General features: G+C 35.3%; 2 protein-coding genes across 3 annotated transcripts in view; one reads left to right on the top strand and one right to left on the bottom strand.

Annotated features, from left to right (window-relative positions):
• Nucleotides 1-3,727: 3,727 nt before the first annotated feature.
• Nucleotides 3,728-17,178, top strand: ASPA (aspartoacylase). Of its 2 annotated transcripts, none has more exons than XM_073315359.2 (7): nucleotides 3,728-3,803; nucleotides 5,778-6,040; nucleotides 8,212-8,407; nucleotides 9,659-9,752; nucleotides 10,378-10,485; nucleotides 11,541-11,650; nucleotides 12,205-17,178. In XM_073315359.2, the coding sequence occupies exons 1-7, from the start codon at nucleotides 3,741-3,743 to the stop codon at nucleotides 12,400-12,402; spliced, it is 1,032 nt and encodes a 343-aa protein (XP_073171460.1). In that variant the 5' UTR covers nucleotides 3,728-3,740; the 3' UTR covers nucleotides 12,403-17,178. The 2 variants fall into 2 exon arrangements, with proteins under 2 accessions (XP_073171460.1, XP_073171461.1); XM_073315360.2 differs by lacking the exon at nucleotides 3,728-3,803 and adding an exon at nucleotides 5,600-5,645.
• TRPV3 (transient receptor potential cation channel subfamily V member 3) overlaps nucleotides 16,723-21,981 on the bottom strand; it is a 21,957-nt gene continuing 16,698 nt past the window's right edge. Inside the window, exons 13-17 of the mRNA XM_073316007.1 lie at nucleotides 21,357-21,423; nucleotides 20,650-20,921; nucleotides 19,128-19,240; nucleotides 18,350-18,420; nucleotides 16,723-17,228 (exon numbers count right to left, since the gene is read on the bottom strand). Of these exons, the coding sequence (XP_073172108.1) occupies nucleotides 17,134-17,228; nucleotides 18,350-18,420; nucleotides 19,128-19,240; nucleotides 20,650-20,921; nucleotides 21,357-21,423 (618 nt within the window). The 3' untranslated portion in view covers nucleotides 16,723-17,133. The remainder of the gene's footprint in view (nucleotides 17,229-18,349; nucleotides 18,421-19,127; nucleotides 19,241-20,649; nucleotides 20,922-21,356; nucleotides 21,424-21,981) is intronic.

Below are 21,981 nucleotides of genomic sequence, written 5' to 3'. Positions count from 1 at the left end.
TTTTTGAAGTAAAGAAAATATTTTGCATAGTTACATCTATTTTTGTCCAGGTTTATTTTTGATAAATTTAAACATTCTAAAAAATCTTCACCTTTCAATTGAAAACAAATCATTATAACTTTCAATTCAAAGGGTAATTTTGTATAAGTCCCTGAAAATAGGGAATTAAAAGGAAAGTGATGACTTAACCATAACTTTAACATTGTTATAAAGTGTGGTGCTATAATAAACCCTGAAAAGTTAATTATCAAAATGGAATGCCTTGTGGTTATGAATAAGAACTGAAGGTTTAACTATTTTATGAAAAATAGTGTCACTGCACCCATTGCACACGATGTGAAAATGAAAGAGATAAATTTGCTGTTCTAAAGAATACTGTATAGGCCCAAAACCTTTTAAACACTTTCCTTTTGCAACAGGTATTTGATATGACCAGAATCCATCATTATAAACAGGAGATTCTGTGGGAAGAATGAACAGAAATTAACTTTTAAAGTACATTCACATTTGATATAAATGAATTTTTGTTTGCCATGCTTCCTTTCTGAGTAATCCACGACGGTATTATAAGTAAAAACAGTGAATTAGAATGCACATATGGTATTTTATTTCTAGACCACACAGTTTGAGTTTCTATTCTATCTTTATCATTTCACTTTAAATGTTTAAAATGGCTTTAATCGCATCTGACCCGGTGTCACATATTTGTGCACATAAAATCACTATAACAGAATAATTAAATTTTGCTCATTTCTAGATGTGATAGTTACATGAGTCTTGTAAAACTTTTGTAAAATGATATCTAATTGTGGTATTATATAAACAGTGTTGCCAACTTTCTTCATTTTATTGTGAGTCTTAAGATACTGGGTGTTTTTATTGAAGCTTAACCTACTGGAATCAAGAGAATGCATGAGAATCATAGCTCTCATTAAATAAATAAATAAAAGTAAGTTTCTATCCCGGGATACAGAGAAAAGCTTGAAAAAGTGAAGCAAGTTCTGTATACCTTAAAGCCTCAGAAATCTAAAGAAAAATAAAAAGAACCCAAAATTTATTATTTTTAATCTTATTATTTTTAACTAATGTCACTTTGAGGGTCCTGACTCAACATTTTTTAATGTTTGAATTTACTGTTGCCATATCTGAGGTATAAAAAAAAGAGGACTTCCATAAAACTGAACAACCCATAAAACTGGACAGCTGGCAGTGTTTACTGAGTACCCTTACAGATTTCCCAGGACAGCTACCTCAAAAAAGTCATGATCCTGGGAAAACCTGGGCAGGTAGCAATGTTAGGTGGAGTTGGCTGTATTGTACAGGGCTGATCCAGCAAAAATTATTCTTGTGTGTTTGCAGGATGGAGCCCTAAATGATTACCAAAATTAATAATAATAGTAGTAAAAAGCCACAAATACATTAATTACTTGTCCTGATTCTTAGCATATAAAATGCTGAAAATACTCATATACATGCTTAACTATGATCTGGGTAATGTCTTGCATGTTTGTAGGATCAGAGCTCAACTACCTAATCCATAAAATAGACAGACTTATATATATGTATATATATATAGCTAATTTATAACCTAATTTATGTCATGCACATCAATGACAGATGCACATGCATAAATTAGGGCTGAATTTGGCCCTGAGATCTGTAATAGTTTGTATTTCAAACACATTTTGGTGGTTCCATAACCCATCAATGAAAATAAATGTGTGAGATTTGTAAAATGAAACAAAATAAAAAGCATACAATCCTGTAATTTAATTGTATGGCCTCAGATCTTGTTGTGCTGTGTGTGATTTTACAGTGACTTTCAGGTAAAAACGTGTCCACTGCTAACGACTGAGGGGCAAGCCCGTGACAGGACAAGGAGCGGAGGAGAAACTGGGGTAAAACCCTTCCCAGGGCTTAGGAAAGCGGGAAAACCCAGCTCCAGGATCAGGGTTTAAGCAGCTGGGCTGAAACTCTGCCCAGAGCTAGTGGACGAGTCTGAGGGAAGGCTGATAACAAGCCCGCCAAAAATCAACGGCTGGAAGAAGCGGTTACTTCAGCGCGAGGCGGGGGAAAGGCGGGAAAGCGCAGACTAGCGCTCCTCCATTCCGCCGTGTTCGCTCCTTCTCTCCACAGCTGGGGACTGGGGGAAGACTCTGAGAGGATGAATGTGTGTGTGGAGGGTGCGGGGCTGTGTAAGGCACAGATGACAGGGGGCACACAGCCCCGTGGGGAGAGCACAAGCTAAGCAGGGAGATTGGTTGCACAAAAAGAATAAAGTAATTTCCCTTTGGATTTTATTGCATCTGTGCTTGCCCAGGATAGTGCCTAGGGGGCGCCAGAACTCCAACAGAAACATGCAATAAATCCTCCTGAACACTGATATTATATACACTAATCTCCAGCCTGTGACAGACTTTCCCCTCAACAATCAGCTCTGGGCTGGGTTTCACCCTTTATCCTCTGAGTGGCTTTTTCTTCAGCCATTAGCTGTGGGCAGGCTTTTACCTCTGCAAGAAAAAACATTGTGAAAAGAAATAAAGTACCTGGGAACCTCACAATTAAAACAATCACACCCAGCTAAAATAATGTAGATGTGTGTGTGTTTTTAGAACTGCCCTTAGCCTAAGCTCTGGGTGCTTTGGAAGATAGTCTGACAAATAGTATTTCATACAAAACTTTAAAAGATGTATAGTGCACTTAATGGGGCTACCAATTAAATATAAACAAAGGATTCATTTATTTGGGGCTGAAAAGGTCCAGGTGCCCCAGTTATCTGGATAGGAGAAACATGCCCAGTCTTTACAGTTACAGATATTATTAGTCTTATCATCTTCATTGTAATCAATTTATTTAAGTGTAGGAGATCCACTGCCTACTGCAGTAATTACTAGTTCACACAGGGGATCCTAGCTAAAGTAGCAGGGTTCTGCCCATTGCTTCTAGTCTGGCATGAGTTGTGTGCATTGCAGAGGAGTCACTCTCCTCCCCTAGGGATGGAGCCCTTATTGTTTAAGTGGAGCAACACTCTTTTCCTGTCTTTAAAGTAGTGCTGATAGGGGTGGATCTAAGCACAATGATGCCTTAAGCAAGTTGGCAAATATCCACTCCTACCAGGCTGCACTGACCTATACAAGTAGTTACTGAACATTTTGCTGCGTCTAGTATTTTGCTTTCAGGCGCAACTGTCTGTTACAGTGGTAGATGCAGCCCTATGGTAATATTCTTTGGAGGCAGTCAAGTTCAGCTTTCAGTCTTTAGGGCAGCCAGTCACTCCAACACAGAGCATTGTGCGGGAAAATACACAGAGGAACCTCTATACAATTATTTAGACTAAATAGCTTTATTATCATTAGTAATAACTTTTCAAAGTCCTCCCAACCCTGCTCTTAAGGCTTTTGTACTGCTGCACAAATAAAAAAGCAATAATTACAGAACACAAAAACAAAACAAAACAACCCTAAAATGATATTAAAGAAGACAAAATAAGTGCCTGAATAATTTTCCAGGGATACCAAATATAGATGTTGGTGCACAACACAGTAATAAGGGATTACATTGTTGTCAGCATCTTAACTCAGAAGAATGAAAACTCTTTAAATGTTTTTTTTTCATTTATGACCACAAATCCACTAGAGTTAGTACTGGGAAACCAGGAGTTAAAAATTCTTTGGACGTTAACTTGCGTTAAGGGTATAAAAGAAGCTTCCTTGGCTTTAGTCCTAAACTCATGTTTGAAAATGCACTGTATCTTTTCTATTAAAGCTCTTCTTAGGAGACAAACTTCTTGCATGTTAAATGAGGTAAGTGTATAAATAATTGCTGTGTTTCACTCAACCTCTTGCAAGGAATTATAAACATTATTATACATTCAAAAGTAAAAGAGAAACTGTGTTTACTAGCACTGTGTATTTGCATTTTACAGTTTACTTTCAAAGTGCTGCACTGTTTAAATTCTTTAAACAAGTTTCAAAGTGTGAGTCATTTGTTCAGTCACTGTGTAAGTAATAGCTTTGGAACCATGACCAAAAGCAATGGGGTCAAAGGATGGTACAAAACAGTCTTTTTGTGTAAAATATAACTATTCTAGTTTGTTTAATAAATTATTTACCACAGTTATCTTTCGTTAAACTATGTGACAAGTTACTAAAATGAAGAAATAATACCATTAGGTGTCTGAATAAACACAGTCTATCCAGATTAGTTCACTACAAGGCTCAGTAAATCAGTATGCATAGGCTGAAATTTAAAGTGTAAGTTTTATTATGTGAGTACACTGCCAGTAGATTTAGTCAAGATGTATGAATCCTGTGTTCAGCTTTCTTTTCTTATATCTATAACATATCAAATCTTGCTTATAAAACCTCTCTCACATAGCAGTGAAATCTTTTCTGGATGATTGAAATATAAATCCTATATAAATTCTAACAGAGAGAAAGCAAATCTTGACAACAATTATATTTTATACGCTTGAAATGTAGAGTTCATTTGTATCTCTGTGGTGTGCAGTGAGTCATTACAGAGTTGTAATTACAATTAGTACAGATTACTCTTGCCTATAAAAAAGCTGTTTTTTCCTGCTGAGACCTTTTTTTCTACAAGTTATACTACTATATGGTAAAAGCCTTTAGGAAAGGATGTGTGAAATGTTCACCGTAGGGTGTGTTCAGGCTAGTCTAGACTTGTAGAAGACCTCATATAACAGCTTGGGATTGCAGGATAGTGCTGGCCATAAAACATTGCCAGGATGTCCTTTGTGAATGGTAGTTATGGTGTACGTATTGGGATTATGGAACAATTCTGAAGTTGGAAAAAGGCAGGTTCTTGACCTCTGAAGATTTTGAGAGGCAAGTACAACTATTTGATCTTATGTTGGCTACATCCATCTCTTTTTTGAATCATTAGAATCATAGAAGTTAGAAATGTAAAACACCGGTTAGATAATCTGCACTGGCACAGAGGTCCATGCTAACAGATCCCATTGCAACATTGGGGCCAAGAATATTACACTTTGATGTGAATATATTGAATTTTAATTTTTAATTAAGCCTCCTGCAGTCACTGTTCATTAGCTAAGTATGATAAAACTGTCATATTATATATATATATAATTACATACACATACACAAACAATAAACAATAAACACACTTCAAGAAAACCAGCTGTACTTTGATACCCGCACTTCTTTGGTAGTTGACAGTAATGAGCTTTCAGCATTATGTCTCTCACAATACCTAAGATGTGAAATCATAACTTCATATTTTGTTGTGTATTTTTGCTCACTTTAAACCATTTCTCTATTGCATATTGTACTGGCTATGTAATATAAAACACACATGAAGTGATGCACAAATATACCTGATACATTTAATCTGAAGTGCTAGCATTCTGTGGATTTTCAATGTAGAATGTGAACATTATTTTAAAGTACAAATTAAAAATTATACTGTTTTTCATTAGTATAGTATTTGATTATACACTGTATAACATTACAGACTGAGTACAGGAGTTAGTGATTGAACTATATGACTGTATCTTTAGCTGATTTATACATATTATGATCCAAATATGGTACAAAGAAGGGCAGGTCTTGGGAAGGAGGAGTGTCAGGTTAGCAACACCCATGTATTGCAACAGAAAACTGGTAAGACTTGTTAGAGAAATGTTAATACACTTCAGTTAACATCTGGTCTAGACAGATAAAAAGTCAAACATTTTCTATCCTTTCTTAGGAACAAATGTTTTACTTTGCTATTATTTTCTTTTTTGATTGCAGCAATCATTAAAGCAGCTTAATAGAATGACTTCCTGTTATGTCGTTCATGAGGCTCCTGTACGAAGAGTTGCTATCTTTGGAGGGACTCATGGCAATGAGTTATCAGGGGTATTTTTGGTCAAGCATTGGGAAGAGAATGGAGCTGAGATTCAAAGAACAGGGCTGGAAGTGAGACCATTTATTACTAACCCAAGAGCTGTGAAGAAATGTACTAGATATATTGACTGTGACCTGAACCGAGTTTTTGATCCTGATAATCTTGGGTAAGAATAACTATGTGCTTGTGTATTTTTAGTTTTCTATCTTAAATGTTAGCAGGAGCTTCTTTTATTATTTTATTGGTAAAATTTTTACATGAACACCACTAATCTTTTGACAGTGCAACCGCATGATAACGTTCACTGACCTTTAACCCAGAAAGACCAAATAGAATGTACTTAGTTGATTCACTGTTTAAATAGTGCTAGTACAACAAGAGACAAATTGTCATAGGAAGTTAGACTATATTTAAAATCAATAAAGAATTTGCTGTATTCATGTAAAGTTAAAGTATTGCTATTACTCTGAGTGACAGTGTCATTTCTCACAGGTCCTGAAATAAACCCCTTGGGCAATTTAACTTTCAGACCGTTGTTAATGCCACTGTACTGGTAGCCACATAGCTTTGTGTTTTAACAACTGGCTATTTAAATATAGATAAATATGATATCAAGCGTCTCTGAGAAAGAACACACGTTATATAAATAGAGAGTATTTTAAATTTCAGTCACATATAGTGTAGAATGAAATGTGAAAACAGTCAAGTTTGAAATATGCATAGTATGGCAAAATTATACAGACAAAATTGTCAATAAATTAAGCGATCACACTGTATTTCTTGATTTACATAATCTAAAACAAAGTGTAACTATTCTGATTTAAGAGGCTTATTTTACAATGATAAATGACATTTTTAATGGAACTTTGTGTTAGCTCTGTGTTTAAGATGTTAACAGTTGAAATGGACTTTGGTAGGTGAACCAAGCATTTTTAAGAATGATATATCTACACACTCAACAGATAATTATGCAACACAAAGGTCCTGATGGGAAAGGTGGATACGAGCAAAGACCATTTATATCATACATGCTGTATAAAATATTTGTCTTTACAATGCATCTATGCATTTTCATTTGGCATTTTATCTAAGAGAGAATTATTTTATTGGTTGTGGCACTTATAAGGTAAATACTTGGCAAGAGACAAAGGTCTGCACCAACTTTTTAACTGTTTATGCATACATATACTTATGCATTTAGAATAACTGCTTTGTCTTCCTGTTTATTATTTCACCTGCTTTGAAACTGGAATGGTTTAATAAATGTACTGTCAGGTTATCTAATTTAAAGTATTTCTTCTAAAATATTTTTTGTATAACTTTACTAATATTTCTCAGTAAATCCCAACAGATTACTCAAGCCTAGAGCATTAGTAAGTATATTTAGAAGACTATTATACTTTTTTTTTCTGATGTGGAGACATACAGTTATCAATGGCTTTACAAAAATAGAGTGTGATATTCCAGCCCCATTGGAGGCAATGACATAGCTCTCATTGACTTCAGTAGGGCAAGATTTTACCCAGAGTACTTACATCTTTCCCTTATCCCAAGAAGTTCTCAATTTCAATTAAATGAAAGCACAAAGATATAAAATTATAGACTATGACATCATATCAGATGCCATTTTACAATGAAATTAATAAAGTACAGTACATTCAACTATAAATCTCACAACTGTAAACTATATTAAAAAGAACAGTTTGATTTAGTCTTAAAGACATTGAGATGGAATTTACTAAAATCTTGAGGGAAAGAATTTGAGATGGAATCCATAAGTATCATCTGCTTTGTGGAGCAGGAGGACCCAAACCAAAGGATCTTAAGAATCTGGTCACAATATGAAAAGTAAGAAGTAGATCAAAAAGGAAACAATCCATGAAAGACATTATAGATCAAGACCCAGGTCTAAGGGCATGAACTAACTCCTGAAAGACTTCTGTGTTCAACAGATGTTGGATTAGGCCCTAGAAATGACTTTACATGGTGCATAAATCTTGTGCTGCCTTTCTGTACAGAGGGAGCATTTCAACCATTTTGAACTGGGAGCGAATGCAAAGAAGTAAAGCAGAAGTAATGTAAAATACCATTTTAGATTAGGTGAGAAATCTTGCAAAATACTGATAGAGGCAGTGGCAAGACATATTGCCTACTAGTATTAATACTTGTTGAGTTCCAGCACAACCTTTATAGGTCAAACAGTTTGATAGGGTAGTTGTATATGGTATATCAATTCTAATCAGTTATGGAAAAATCAAATGAAAAAGATACTCTAATTTTTGTTGACAGCAAAGCTATAGAATTGGTTAATTAATTTCTTTGTACTAATATTAACAGCAGGAAAATGATAGAAGATATTCCATATGAAGTGAGAAGGGCTCAGGAAATCAATCATGTATTTGGTCCAAAAGATAGTGATGATGCCTATGACCTTATATTTGACCTTCACAACACAACTTCTAACATGGGTGGCACTCTTATTCTTGAAAACTCCAGGAATAACTTTACAATCCAGATGTTTCATTATATTAAGGTAAAAACTAATTTTTAATAAAGTATAAGAATACATGTAGATTTGTATTTGAAACATATTACTGTATATCAACTTTGTGCCTTTATTTAAATACATTTATGCTGTTTTGTTTTAATTTGCTAAAATGTTTGGTAAAGAATATTAAAACTAATTATAGAATGGGACATTTACTATCACAAAGAATTATTAAATTGGGTCTAATACTGGTTAGTACTGATTCCAACCTGTCATGATCACAATTGATATAGACAGAACTAGTAAATAAATTAATCTGTTAATAAGACAAATGTGGGGCCAGTAGCAAAAAACACACGCAGCAAAATTAATAAAAACGTAAAGATCGTTGGGTCTGCTTTTAAACTAGTCTGTCATAAAGCTGGGAAAAAATGTAGGCTGAATGCAAAATTTTGTAAGACATTAGTTATTTAAAATGCAGACTTGAAAAATTTATGGAATAAGGCTATGACAAAAGAAACCCTGATATACATTGGCTGCAGTACTAATAAGTGCTAGAAATGTTTAATCTTGTTGGTATTGCAAGTGATACACGTTTAGGGTGGGATTTTCAAAAGTGCTCCATGTTGGCCTGTTATCTTACTGAAGTGAATGGTAAGCCTCCTATTGTCTTTAATGGGAGCAAAGTTAGGTCAATATGGTACATTTTGAAACCCTCCCCCCCTTAATTCATATACTGCAAAATATTTCATATACTTTGACATATGATATTTAGTCTTCATTGTGTCCCATCCATCTGTTTATATACTGTTCAAAGATGTGGTCAGTTTATGTGTAAGAGTATATGAGGATTGGCATACTGCTAATCAAAATGTAGAAATGATAGGCAGTAATCTAGAAGGGAATGGATAGGAAGGCTTTCTGCCAAGACATATAAAAGAACTGGGCTAACTCACTGCATGTGTCTCATAAGAGAATCTAACCCTAGCTAGAAGGAAAATATTTGAAATCTGCCCTAAAGCAAATTGATTCTGGGTAAATTAACACTGGAACTGTGTTCATTTATATTAGTGTGCAGCAAAGTTCAGTGGAGCATGCCTGACATGAGCTAAGAGAAAGCAGACCAACAAATATAGCTTTGTATGTTTTCTAAAGATGTCCTACTTATTTTAGGACCATGAAATAAAAGCAACATATTGAAGACATTGTGTAAATCACTTCAGCATCAGTAGTCTTTTGTAGCACAAAATTTTTAATATTTGAATAACAAAGACTTTTTTTGACAAATCTTCACAGAATGCTTTGGCCCCAGAATGCTGTCCCGTTTTCCTGATTGAACATCCTAATTTGAAATATGCAACAACTCGATCTATAGCAAAACACCCTGTTGGTAAATATGAATGTTGAGACCACTTTCCAATCCCCAGAAATTATTAAAATAGATGCCTGTCTCCAGATATTTTTCTTTCTAAGTTGTTTCTTTACGTTAAACAAATTGCTATGATGAGCTTCATCTGCCTGCTTCGTAATCGTATGGGCTTGATTTGGTAAATAAATTATCCATTCTGCATCCTAAAGTGTCCCCCTTTTTTTTTACACTCAATCAATCCACTTTTTGTAAGAATACTATTTTATTGGAGATATTTATAATATTTTAGGATAGAAAGTAAATTATGTTGTTTGATTATCAGCAGTACTGATGTTGAACTCAGAAGAGGTATTTATTTCTCATAAATAAAACTAGGATGCAATGTTGGTTGTTAACCAGAAAAGGGATGGTGGGATAAAGGAAAGAGAAATTGTGTCTGAACTGAAGTGGCTAACCTGTTCATTTATACTGCAATAGACAGGATAACGTTAGAGAAATATTGCATTATTTTGCCTCCAATGTTAATTAAACTGGTAATTCTAAAACAGTAAGCACAGACACACACACAGGCATGTATATTTTTAGTGTGCATTTTAAACATATGACATACAATATGTCTATCAATATCTCCCTCATTTGTACACAGGTGTGGAAGTTGGGCCTCAGCCCCAAGGAGTTCTTAGAGCTGATATTTTGGACAAAATGAGAAAGATTATCAAACATGGCCTTGATTTTGTGCACATTTTTAATGAAGGTATTGTAAATCATGCAAGCATGAACACTCCTATTCTAGGCTAGTAACTCATTGCAAAAGAGTAGATTTTTTTAAATAAATGAAGCTACAGCATTTTGCAATGAAACAAATGGAACTCATATTTTGTATTATTATTGTAGCATTAATAGTAAGTTCATTCATAAAGTCTTTAATAAATTATTTACAATTTATTTTACTCATACTGAATTACAGCATGATGAATAATTATATAAGAATGTTGGAACTGAGAATTGGACTTAAGCCTTAAGAACTTCTGTTATTAATGACTTTTGCCCTTTTTTATTGAATCTTGAGAATCTAGAACTATGGTGAAACTTGATCCTACAAGATACGTCATAGCTATAAAGTGATAGTTCACAACTTATTGTATAGTAAGTGTACGCTGAGAGTGCTATATAAATAAGGAATATTTATAATGAGAAGCTTATTCATTTCCATTTCTTACGTATACCTTTACCTCAAATTATTGTATGTGAGTCAATAAACTTTTGTTATGCACCTATACAAAGTCAAATACACAGTTATAAATTAAAATATTTTTGTACTGGGAAAGTTTTTGCTTGACTGCTGATGGTCAGTTTATTCTTGAAGCAGTGACATAGCCATACATCATTGCCATCTAAGAATTCCCCATTATTGTGTCAGAAAACAAGAATTGCATGCATTCTCATCAGTATAATTCCCTAACTATTAAATAATGCTGTCAGATTTTATGAATTCCTCATCTACAAAACAAATTTATTATTGTGTATGCAGTGATTGAGATCCCTGATTTCAACAATACTGTTCAAATTTAGATCCAGATTTTTATGCAACGTTAAGCAATTGGGTCGTCTTTCAGCAACCTGGCCTTCATGGGCTAGGAAATCTGGAGCTAGACATATTCATGTTACTTGAGTTAATTACTAACTGATAAACTATGAACAGATACAAATTAATGACTTCAGCCATTCTAAATAAAATAGTAAATTATGTGTACTATTTAACTGGGAATTTGCTGACATGACATTTAAAAATATATTTATCCTTTCTAGGAAAGGAATTTCCACCATGTACAATTGAAATTTACAAAATAATGGAAAAAGTAGATTATCCCAGGAATAAAAATGGTGAAATTACTGCTGTTATTCACCCTAGCCTGCAGGTAAAATCTATCATTCTTCATTTACAACATTTTTATAGGTATTCCCTTTGATTTTTGGTTTACGGTATAGTATATGGTATATCATCAAACAAGATATTTACAATTATGTCAAACCCACCAATGGTTTGTTTTAGAACCATTCATATAAGTTTTATAGCTAATGGTTTACAGTATTTCAGTAATTGATTTGGGAAGTTCTAAACTCAGTTTTGAACAAAAACTAAAAGAAAGTATGGTATACTTTCATTCTCAACAGGTACTTCAAATTTTGGGAGCCAAACCTTTGAGAAACCTTGGTCCTGATTTTCAGAGTTGCTGAGCATTCATAGTTCCCATTTATTTCAAGTGCTCAGCACTTTTAAAAATCAGGCCCAAGATGCCTAAGGTCAGGCATCCCAAATCAGTGGTGCTTTGAAAGTTTTGGCCATAAACTGTACAGAGTAGTATAACTATGCATAATAAACTTAAGACTCTTATATGAAAGTTGTAAAAAAATATGAAAGTGAAGATATAATCTATTTTCTAACATAATCTATAATCTAATTTCCTATAAGGATCAAGACTGGCAGCCACTGAACAATGGGGATCCTATATTTTTAACTATTGATGGAGAGACCATTAATTATGAAGGGGATTCTACAGTATACCCAACATTTGTGAATGAGGCTGCATATTATGAAAAGAAACAAGCTTTTGTAAAAACAGTCAAAGTAAAACTTACTGCAAAAGGTATCAGATCCTCTTTGTTTTAGAACTAGGACATTTGTAAAAGATTATGAAACTTTTTTAGACATAGGGCCAAATTCATTGCTGATTTCTACTCCATGTAATCCAGGTGAAGTCAGTGGGGATTTATGGAGCATAAGTCAATGCAGAAATTAACCCTTAATTTAAAATGGTGTATTAATTAATTTTGCTAAGCACTTTGAAGATGAGAAGCACTTTTGAAATGCAAAGTATTATTTTTAGCCACGTTCAATAGTTTATTGCAGATATTAAAAATAAATATTGCTAGTTTATATAGCTAATTATTTAATGCATTCTGCAAAATTGTGTCTATATAATATGCCAAATTATTGATCAGTGTGTTATAAACTTTTATCTAAAGATTTTCCTACATTCAAATTTTAAATCTTTCCCAAATGTTATTCAGAATATTGCAACCTGAAGTCTATATTACTGAAAAAACACACTGTTAGGAAATGTTTTCAATTTGAGTAAGAAAGTTACTCTGAATAAAATAAAATGGAAACCAGGTATACTTAAAGTATTATCTAGTTAATGTTAAAGACAAATAAATCAAAAATTGATTTTGTTGAGTTAGTGGCGTATGTTTAAATTAATGTTATGTGCCCAGGAATTTACTGGTACAATATTATACTTCATGGTCAATATTTGTGGAAAGTGTAAGAATTTTGATGAAAATTTGATAAAATTTCAGCAGCAATGAAAATATAAAGCTTTCTGTAATTGCAAAGTTTTTCAGTTACATCTACATGTTGTCTGGCTATGCCAAAAGAAGGACAGGAGACATTTGACATTGGTTTAATCAGGCCACAACTTTATTATTAGATGTCTGGGACTACCTGGCAGATAACAGTGTACAGTGCAGGTAACCCCATGTTTATTCCATAATTACCCTGGGGGCTTTTACCAGCTCCCCCTCTTTTTCCATCCATGCCCCTCTAGCAAATCCATTGCCGGGACCTTACCATACCTGGGGTGAGGGGTTTCCATCAGCTCCCCCTCTTTTTCCCTCCCGGTCCCTCCAGCAAATCCATTGCCAGGACTTTACCATCCACCTCCGCCTCCTAGGAGGGTTAAGGTTGGCTATAAGAATGGGGGGTTGGCTCCCTGACATACCAGTCATAAAACTCCCCAACCTTCAATGAACACCTCTTTTTAAGTCCTTTTCCAAGCCGTTTATCTGGTCACTGTATACCTTTCCTGTGGAGTACCTGCACTGGGCATCTGCCACAAGGAGGCACCAGCAATTAGCTTGGCTGCCCCCTCCCCAAACCTAGTCGGGTTCAAATTTGGCCACCTCCCTGTTCACATACCTCCTTGCCTTGTCCTCCTTGGGGGGGCTCATAGCTCCCCACCAGACCCTGCACTGAAGCATGTCTGACCAAATCATGTTAACTCCTGGAAAAAGTTCAAGGATCAGCCTCCAAGTCCCTCCTTGCTCTGAGCACTAGTTCCACCCCTTTAAGCATTCCCAATCGTTTTCCCCAAAATGCACCACATTATATCTGGGGGCTGCTGATGGGCCCGCACAGCATATAGCATCGGTATTAGTTGATCCCATAACTTGCCCCTTCTTGCATGCCAAGAATATTGCCTCATCGCCAAAGCCCAGCTGCGAACCCTCAGGCAACCCTGGACATGTGCCTATGGGCACAAAAGACAATACTATGCCCACAGATCCATACCACTGTCTGCATGGCTGGTCCTCCAATATCTGTAATTAGATTACGACAGATTAATGCTGATTTACCACCTCAGGCCTTACATACGTTCGGTACACATCCAAATGCCAATGCCCGATTGCCTCTGCTCCCATACCTAGCTGTGCTGCTGCCGTTGCCGCCCCGATTCTGAATGAGTGAGAACCAAATTCAAGGGCTGGCAGCCCCAACCTCATCAGCCCCCGTCTCAATATGGTAACAAATCGATATGCTGTGAGGGGACTCCCATCACCATGCATAAAAAGGGAGCCTTTCCCCTCTGGCCATATATCCCTGTAGGCCTTCAAAGCCCGAACTGGGCAGACCCCAGGCTCACCACGCTGCTGGGGAATCACAGATTCACCCCGGCCAACTTGATCTGTCTTTGACCGTCGCAAGTGTAATATCATTGAATGCTCCTGCCATTGTATATCCCGCAGTTGCAAAGCCCTTCCTGTTGAGTCCCTACCGGACCCAAATACTAGCTCACTGATTCTGAAAGCACCAAAAACTGCTGTCAAGAATGCAGCCCTGAACAAGGCCGCCTCCTGTCCATTATGACATACATTGCCGAGGATCTGCACAAGATCCCTAAGTATGTAAGCCACGATGGGACGACGGGAATCCACCCTGGGGCCACTGGTATGTGACCACCCAGCCAAAAACCTTCCAACTAAAAAAACCACTGCAAAGATCAGGATAACCATTTAGCCTACTAACGAATGTAATGGCAGAAAGGCGATTCGTGATTGTGGAGGACGCCAGTTGATGGTTTGCCAGTGACAGCATGTACCACAGCACCTGTTCCTCTGTGATGGGCCATATCGCTGACTGGCCTTCCTAATCCTGAAATTGCATGAAATCGTTAAAACTTCTCTCACAGCCTTTCCACGTGCATGGAGCAACTGATCTCCGCACCACACTGACAACCATTCTACGCCAAGGTTCCATAACACTAGTGGCATCTGCCTGGGTTCCTGGCTGGCTCCTGGTGCCAACTCCAGAAATCTGTGGACCTGAAAATGAGACAAGGCATGTGCTATGTCACCGTCAACCCCAGACAGGTTATGAAGCAGTGTAATTCCCTGGAGCCTTTCTGTGTGGTCTAGCTAGGCTCTTTGGCCACAATGGCATAAGTGTATCCTGATTGGAAAACTACTAGAAGCAACCACACAAGATGACTAGAGTAAGGTTCTGTGCATGTGCTGTGCCTTCTCAGTTCTATATATGAAGAGGAGCGTTCTCCCAGGTAACTGACAGGCATAGGTGAATTAACCAAAAGGCAAATATGTGGCCCTACTGCAATATTCTTGGCTGACAATTTCCAAAAAAAGCTATTAGCACTTAAGAAATATTCCTGTAAGACTCTGATTTCTTACTCACATGTGCTACTAGACCAAACAGGGTTCAGTCATCAGATTGATACCACCCAGGAATCTCCTCCAATAAAAGTAAGCTTTGTTTTCTAAGATTTCAACTCTGTGGAGTCTGTTTAAATTCTGCTTGACATCTGTGCATAGAAAGAGACAGAGGATACAGGATCTATAGAAAGCTAATTAGTGACAACCACATTTACCATCCCAACTAGTTCTGCACCCTGCTCCCTCCTTTATGTCCTTTTGCCTTAAGATATTAGTCTTGTGGATCAGCTGACCCACTGTGGAGATAATTGATGCAATTGTAAGGATCTAATGCATCTCTTTCTACCACACAAACACAGACCAAGATTTGGCTGTACCTTTTCTGAATAGTCTCCTCAAAACAGATATTTTCATCATTAAATATACTAGATCAGAATCCATGAAGATTAAGACACATTCTACAGGAATACATTAACAAATATTGAACATACATAGAGCAAAAATATTTCTTTTTATATACACACACGTACATAAAATAAAAATATATATATAATTCAAAGTTACATGTCTTGAGGACTGATCAAATAAAAAGTGCTACAGAAAGTGCAACATACAGTACTTTGAATACAGAAAAGCTTAACAGTTCACAATTACAGTGCATTCAACTGATTTTTTAAAAAATAATTTCTTCACAGATAAATATTTACTGCTAATCTCCCCAAAGTAGCAGGGATTGGGCATTAATTTAAACCCAAGAACAACACTCATGAGGTAACAAGTATTCTGTTTAAGCTGTAAAACATGACAAGAGGTGGATTTTCAAGTGGCAATAGTAAAAGGCCAAAGACCCAGTAATTAAATCAACCCAAACAATAATCCCTCTTAAATGAATTAATTGTAGTGACCTATTGCTCTTATGAAAGGGAATGTATACATACAAATGAGGAAAAAGAACTAGACATAAAAAATTACCCTGAGCATTATAGACCAGAAAACAGATCCTGCAAGGTCAGTGAAAGTTGAAGGAGTTCATCTTTTCACAGAAGGCTCACCACACTGTGTAGAATAAGGTCCAGGATAATAACACTGGTAGCCAAAATGAAAACATCACTATATCCAGAACTTTCAAAATTACATACTTCATATTGTGGTTCTACTTCAAAGCTGAAATGTCTTTTTTCATATTTTCAAAAACTTAACTATTCTCAGTACACAAAATGATTTCTCATGGATTAGAGATATCAGTATAGAAAATACCGTACCAGACATCAAAGAGATTGGAAGAATTTCTCCAAAAGGAAAAAATATTGTATATTACATTTGTTTGATTTGTTTAACCAAAAGAAAGTAAAGAACTCTGTTTAAACACCATCACACAAACTTTGACACCAGGGGTTTTGTTCAAAAGGCTTAGTCCTGCCTTGAGTGCAGGGGACTGGACTAGATGAACTCTCAAGGTCCCTTCCAGTTCTATGATTCTAAAACAGAGCTAAATGCAATAGTCCCCTTTTCCTTTGGCTTCTTTCTCTTGATATGTGGGTTGAAGTCATTGGATCATCAAAGAAAGTTTGTTCTCGGACTGCTTGCAGCTGTCCAGTATATAAATGTAGGATTTCAATATCCACTGTTCATTCTCTTAACCTTCTTAAACAACCAAATATCAAGTACCATGTAACTAAACAGTGGTTTCTAGCAAATAGTCCATTTCATCAAATGTATTCAGGGTGTTTTTGCTATTACTTCTTGATGTATCTTGAATTCTGTTGTAACCTAAAAAAAAAAAAATTTAAAAACTTTCTATTTACATTATTTTTTGCAATAATTTAATTTTGCATATATTCTTTTTACTTTTTAAAATGGAATATTGTATTTGTTAAAACACATTCATTTATTTAATCAATAAATTGTAGATTAGTACCATAACTTGTATGAAACTGTTTTATCCCTGTCCGTTTGGCCATTATTGAGATTTTTTCCCCACCTAGTAATTATAAATATTTCTAACCTTCATGTACTCACATAGCGAAGACTGGGGCCAATTGGCTAGAAGGTTAGCCAATAGTACCGAATCGAGGAATTTCCATACTGAAACAGACCACTGGTCCAACTAATCTGGTATACTGCATTTGCTGTTGGTCTTTACCTGTTGCAAAATGTTCTAACCTCCTATGAAAATGTATTTAAAGTGGCTGCAGAGTACATAGCAGGTTATTTAAAATAGTTTGTTTTTTTCCTTTGTAACATACACCTGTCCTGCTAATCAAATCTTTGCAAGAGGCCTAGAGCAAGATTTTCAAAGGTATTTTAGGTACCTAAATTAATTTCAATGGGAGTAAGGTACCTAATTTACTTAGGGTTTTTTTGTAAATCCTGCTAGGTACCTATCTACATTTTTAGGCACCTAAATAACTTTGAAAATCTGGCACCTACATATTTATGACCTTAATCCTGAAACTTGTTATGAATACGTGGATCCCTGAACCCCATGGAGCCTGCCCAAAACAAATTGTAGGATCAGGGTCTAAATTTCTATTTATAAAGCTGAACTGGAAGCATATTAAGTTTCCTACCTATTAGCTTTTAAGTCAACTTAAATTTGAAAGAAGGCAGCTTCCCATAAATCTGTGAGGAGCAGGGAACCAGGCCTGGTGGAACTTTTTATTTTCCTTTGAAATTCACCTGCCCAAAATATTGATGTCAATACATCTTGTTTACTAAATTCATGTTTATTTATCTGGTATATATTTCTAATCTCAGTATTGTTAGAATTTAGATTTTAGCAACATTCAAGTTTAAAGATGTAAAATATATATTTAATCCCTAAAAAGAACAAAAAAAAATCTTTAATACACTAGTATATTAATATAAAGATATTTTTAAGTTAACAGTACCTGTTGGCCCTGGATCTTCATTAATAAATGAAACATGTGTTTTCCATTCAGTCCATTTCACTTCATTAATCCTGTTTATATTGTATATAAATTGTGTTATTAGCATGAATTATCTCCAGTTTCATAGCTACACTTCCTCTTTTGTTTTTTAATTATTTCTTGGAATTGCCACGGTAACTCATCAATACACATTTTACCAGTATGGAAAGTATCTATGTATTTTGCAGCATTATGCATTGTATTTAGCTGAGAACGTTGCTCATTGAGCTACTTTATATTTTCATTCATTGCAAGCATACGTTTGGAACTCACATTTCAGATGTGAATATGTGTAATAAAATATTCTGGTACTATTTTGTAGTATGTTAATCATGTTAAAGAACAATCTATTGTAAATATAATTAGTTTTAAATTAACATTTATAAGAGATTACAACAAATTAACATTCACAGCAAATAGAGATTTAGTAAGCGTGTATTAAAATCAAGTATATATATGAGGAAATTCCCCTTTTTGCCTACAAAAAGATGAATCTTGTATTTATAAAACTATATATTCCCATCTTTTACTAGCAATTGTTCACTGCAGAATATCCCAAACTGGATTTTTGCACATAGTCACCAATTCTGATTCTGCTTACAAAAATCGACACAAAAGAAGCAGAAATATTATTTTATAGATTTAAACGAAAAATATTTTACAGTGGCTGTTCTGAACAGACAACCCTGACAGTGCATTCAGAGCAGACTCACCAAACAGTGCTTGAGTGTAGTATTACCTTAAACATACTCTTGTGTCATTTTCAGCCACTTTACACAGTTCTCCCAGCTGGAATCTTTTCTTCAGATATTTTGGTAACATTTTTTCAAATTCCAAAATGGTCCTGGCTCTCTAGTAATAATAAATAGTTAGTAACAGTATTGGAGTGTTCTTAACCACATTCAAAATTAATATTTTCTGCTTCATATGAGCTATTTCATATTTTAAAATTATTTTAATTTTCAGAGTATGTTCCATTATTATATATTGTGCATCCACCAACAAATTTTATATTGAATACTGACATCAACAGTAGTAAATATAATTTAATACTGAGTACAAATGGTGTACTCGTACCATTGGTCGGTACAAGCAGGAAATCTAGAATTTCCCCAGTTACCCTCAGCTCGGGGAGCTACACCCAGATGGGAGTCAGGAATCCCTAGTCTGGAACCTGTACTAGAATTTAAAATCCTCATGCAACTGTCTGGAACAGCAGCGCCTCCCTATCAGGGAATGAGGATCCAGACAGTCTACATAGGGCACTGAAGAACATGCACACCCCTATCCCGGCAGTGCGAATTTTGCAACTCTTAGGTTGGTACTATCTCCATCTCCAGTAGTAGCAGGACCAGAAGGAGAGGAAGCAACTTACCACTAGACCCTTTCAACCCTTCCAACAGTGGGACTGGGGGAGAAACAACTCAAGTCCTGTCTTTCTCCCTTTTGGTAACTAGGGACTTTGAAAATTATATGGATGGCTTTGAATTAGAGTTTAAGTTAATGCAGTATACATGAAATCAAAGTAAATCTATATATTCTGTAGGTCCTAAAATAAAGCTGGGAGGAGACATTACCGGAACAAAGCCCAAAATGGCTGGCACATCAAGAGCGAAAATCATGAGTTGCATGGGAGTGTATGGCATTAAAATCTGAACCATAAAACTACTATTAAACTTTTGTTCATAGTGGCTTATGCCAAATTACAAGATCAAATATTTCACACAGTTACACTAGTGTAAATGTTGAGTACTCTAATGGTTTTTGTCCAACTTGTCCATATAGTATCTATCACTGTGGTTTCTATTGAAGCGACGTGACTTCATTGGTGGTACTCCAAGTTTACATTGGTGTAGCTCAGAGGTGAATTTGGCCTACAGCATCTATAATTTATAAGTAAGAACAAGACTGTGTGGCTGGTGAGGTTCCTGTCAAATTAAACTTTAAATATCATCATCATGATCTGATATTTTCTGATTTCAGAGTGAAACTTTGTAAAAGCATCTGGGTCTTGACCAAGCCAAAGAATTAACTAAGGTCTATGGCAGGGGTAGTCAAAAGGCAGACCACAGGCCAAATTCAGAGCTCCTGACGCTTTTGAATGGACCAGAAAATATTTGTTTTATTTATTATTATCATCATCATCATTATTATTATTTTCTCTGGAGTCTGAACCTTGACTATAGCTTGACAGAAAAATTTGGACCTTGTTAAAAAATAGTTGATTACCCCTGGTCTATGGTTTAATATTGCAAACAAACCTGGAGTCTCCAAATGTGTTCACTCTCTTTAGAAATATTTTCCACTGTTTCTCCCATTAATGCAATCAGCATGTTCAGAAGGAGAACAAAAGTCAATAATACATAAGTTATGAGAATAAGAAGAAACAGCACAGGATATTTTGAATTCTGTTGGATCTCCAGATCTCCCAGTCCTATGGTAAGTTTAAAAAGCTCCATCAGAACGGCGCCCAAACTGCTGTGGGTATAACATTTACTGTCATTGGGGCATGTATCAATCAATGCAGCAAGAGCTAAATAAGAAGCAAATGAAAAATCCATTTTAGTTATCATAATATTTTGCATTTATATAACATCTTTTATACCAAATAATAAAGTACAATATAAAGAGAGACAAATGCAGCAACTGTCCAGCAACACACAGCAACAGAAGATGACAGTTTTGCAAAGGAAGTTAAGAATACCATATTCAGTTGAAATTTATGGGCAGTTTAGCTAGACAGAATGTAATTATATTAATAAGTATTTAGCCAGAACACTAGATTTAAACACTCTTACAAAAATTGTTATGGATTTTTTAATATCCACAACTAGCACTTGACATCAGCTTGAAAGAAGTAATGTTCTGACCATAATAATGTTGTTCTTATTCAAAATAGTGCAAAAAGCTTTTACTCACACAAGATATCAGTGCTTTTCTCCAGTAACAGTCTATAAATTATACTTACCTACGCCAAACCCCAGCAAAAACACGATGTATACAACCAAAAATTTTAGCACATCTTGTAAGATCACCTAAAAGTTAAAATGTTATGATTAATACAATTTCAGAAAGTTCTCTTTTCAGTTACATGTTTTGCAGTGATGAAGATGTGCCAGAATCGATACGAGAGTGGTTAAATCTACTTATATTTTTAAAAGTGATCACATTAGAATCCGATGAAGTGAGCTGTAGCTCACAAAAGCTTATGGTCAAATAAATTTGTTAGTCTCTAAGGTGCCACAAGTCCTCCTTTTCTATTAGCAAGTGGGACATTTTGAAAAGTTAGTTGGCCTGATTCTCCATGATTTGACCGGTTGTCTTATGCATTAATGTGTGTTAAACACATTTTTCATAGAGTTACATTCACCTCTTGATTAGAGTAAGCATTACACTGTCTGATTCAATTAAATATCATAACTCCATTAGCTGAAAAATACCATACGATTTAGAGATTTAAAAATAAATGTTGCATAATTTGAACAAATTAGCTAGTTATCACTATTCATTTTTTTAAATTACACAGTACATTCTGTTGAAATAAAACACATCTTAAAGAGAAGAAACTGGAAATTTCAGTGTGGATTACTTAA

Source organism: Lepidochelys kempii, chromosome 17 (genome assembly GCF_965140285.1).
Source record: "Lepidochelys kempii isolate rLepKem1 chromosome 17, rLepKem1.hap1, whole genome shotgun sequence".
Lineage (NCBI taxonomy): Eukaryota > Metazoa > Chordata > Testudines > Cheloniidae > Lepidochelys > Lepidochelys kempii.
The sequence above is the reverse complement of the archived record's forward strand: the minus strand, read 5'-3'. Positions and strand labels throughout refer to the sequence as shown.

What these genes read in the sequence shown, in the direction of transcription:
- ASPA (XM_073315359.2), top strand. Translation starts at nt 3,741, where the DNA reads ATGCACTGTATCTTTTCTATTAAAGCTCTTCTTAGGAGACAAACTTCT. An exon ending in CTTCTTGCATGTTAAATGAG is followed by an intron (nt 3,804 to 5,777) that starts GTAAGTGTATAA and finishes TTTTGATTGCAG; the next exon opens with CAATCATTAAAGCAGCTTAA. An exon ending in TATAGCAAAACACCCTGTTG is followed by an intron (nt 9,753 to 10,377) that starts GTAAATATGAAT and finishes ATTTGTACACAG; the next exon opens with GTGTGGAAGTTGGGCCTCAG.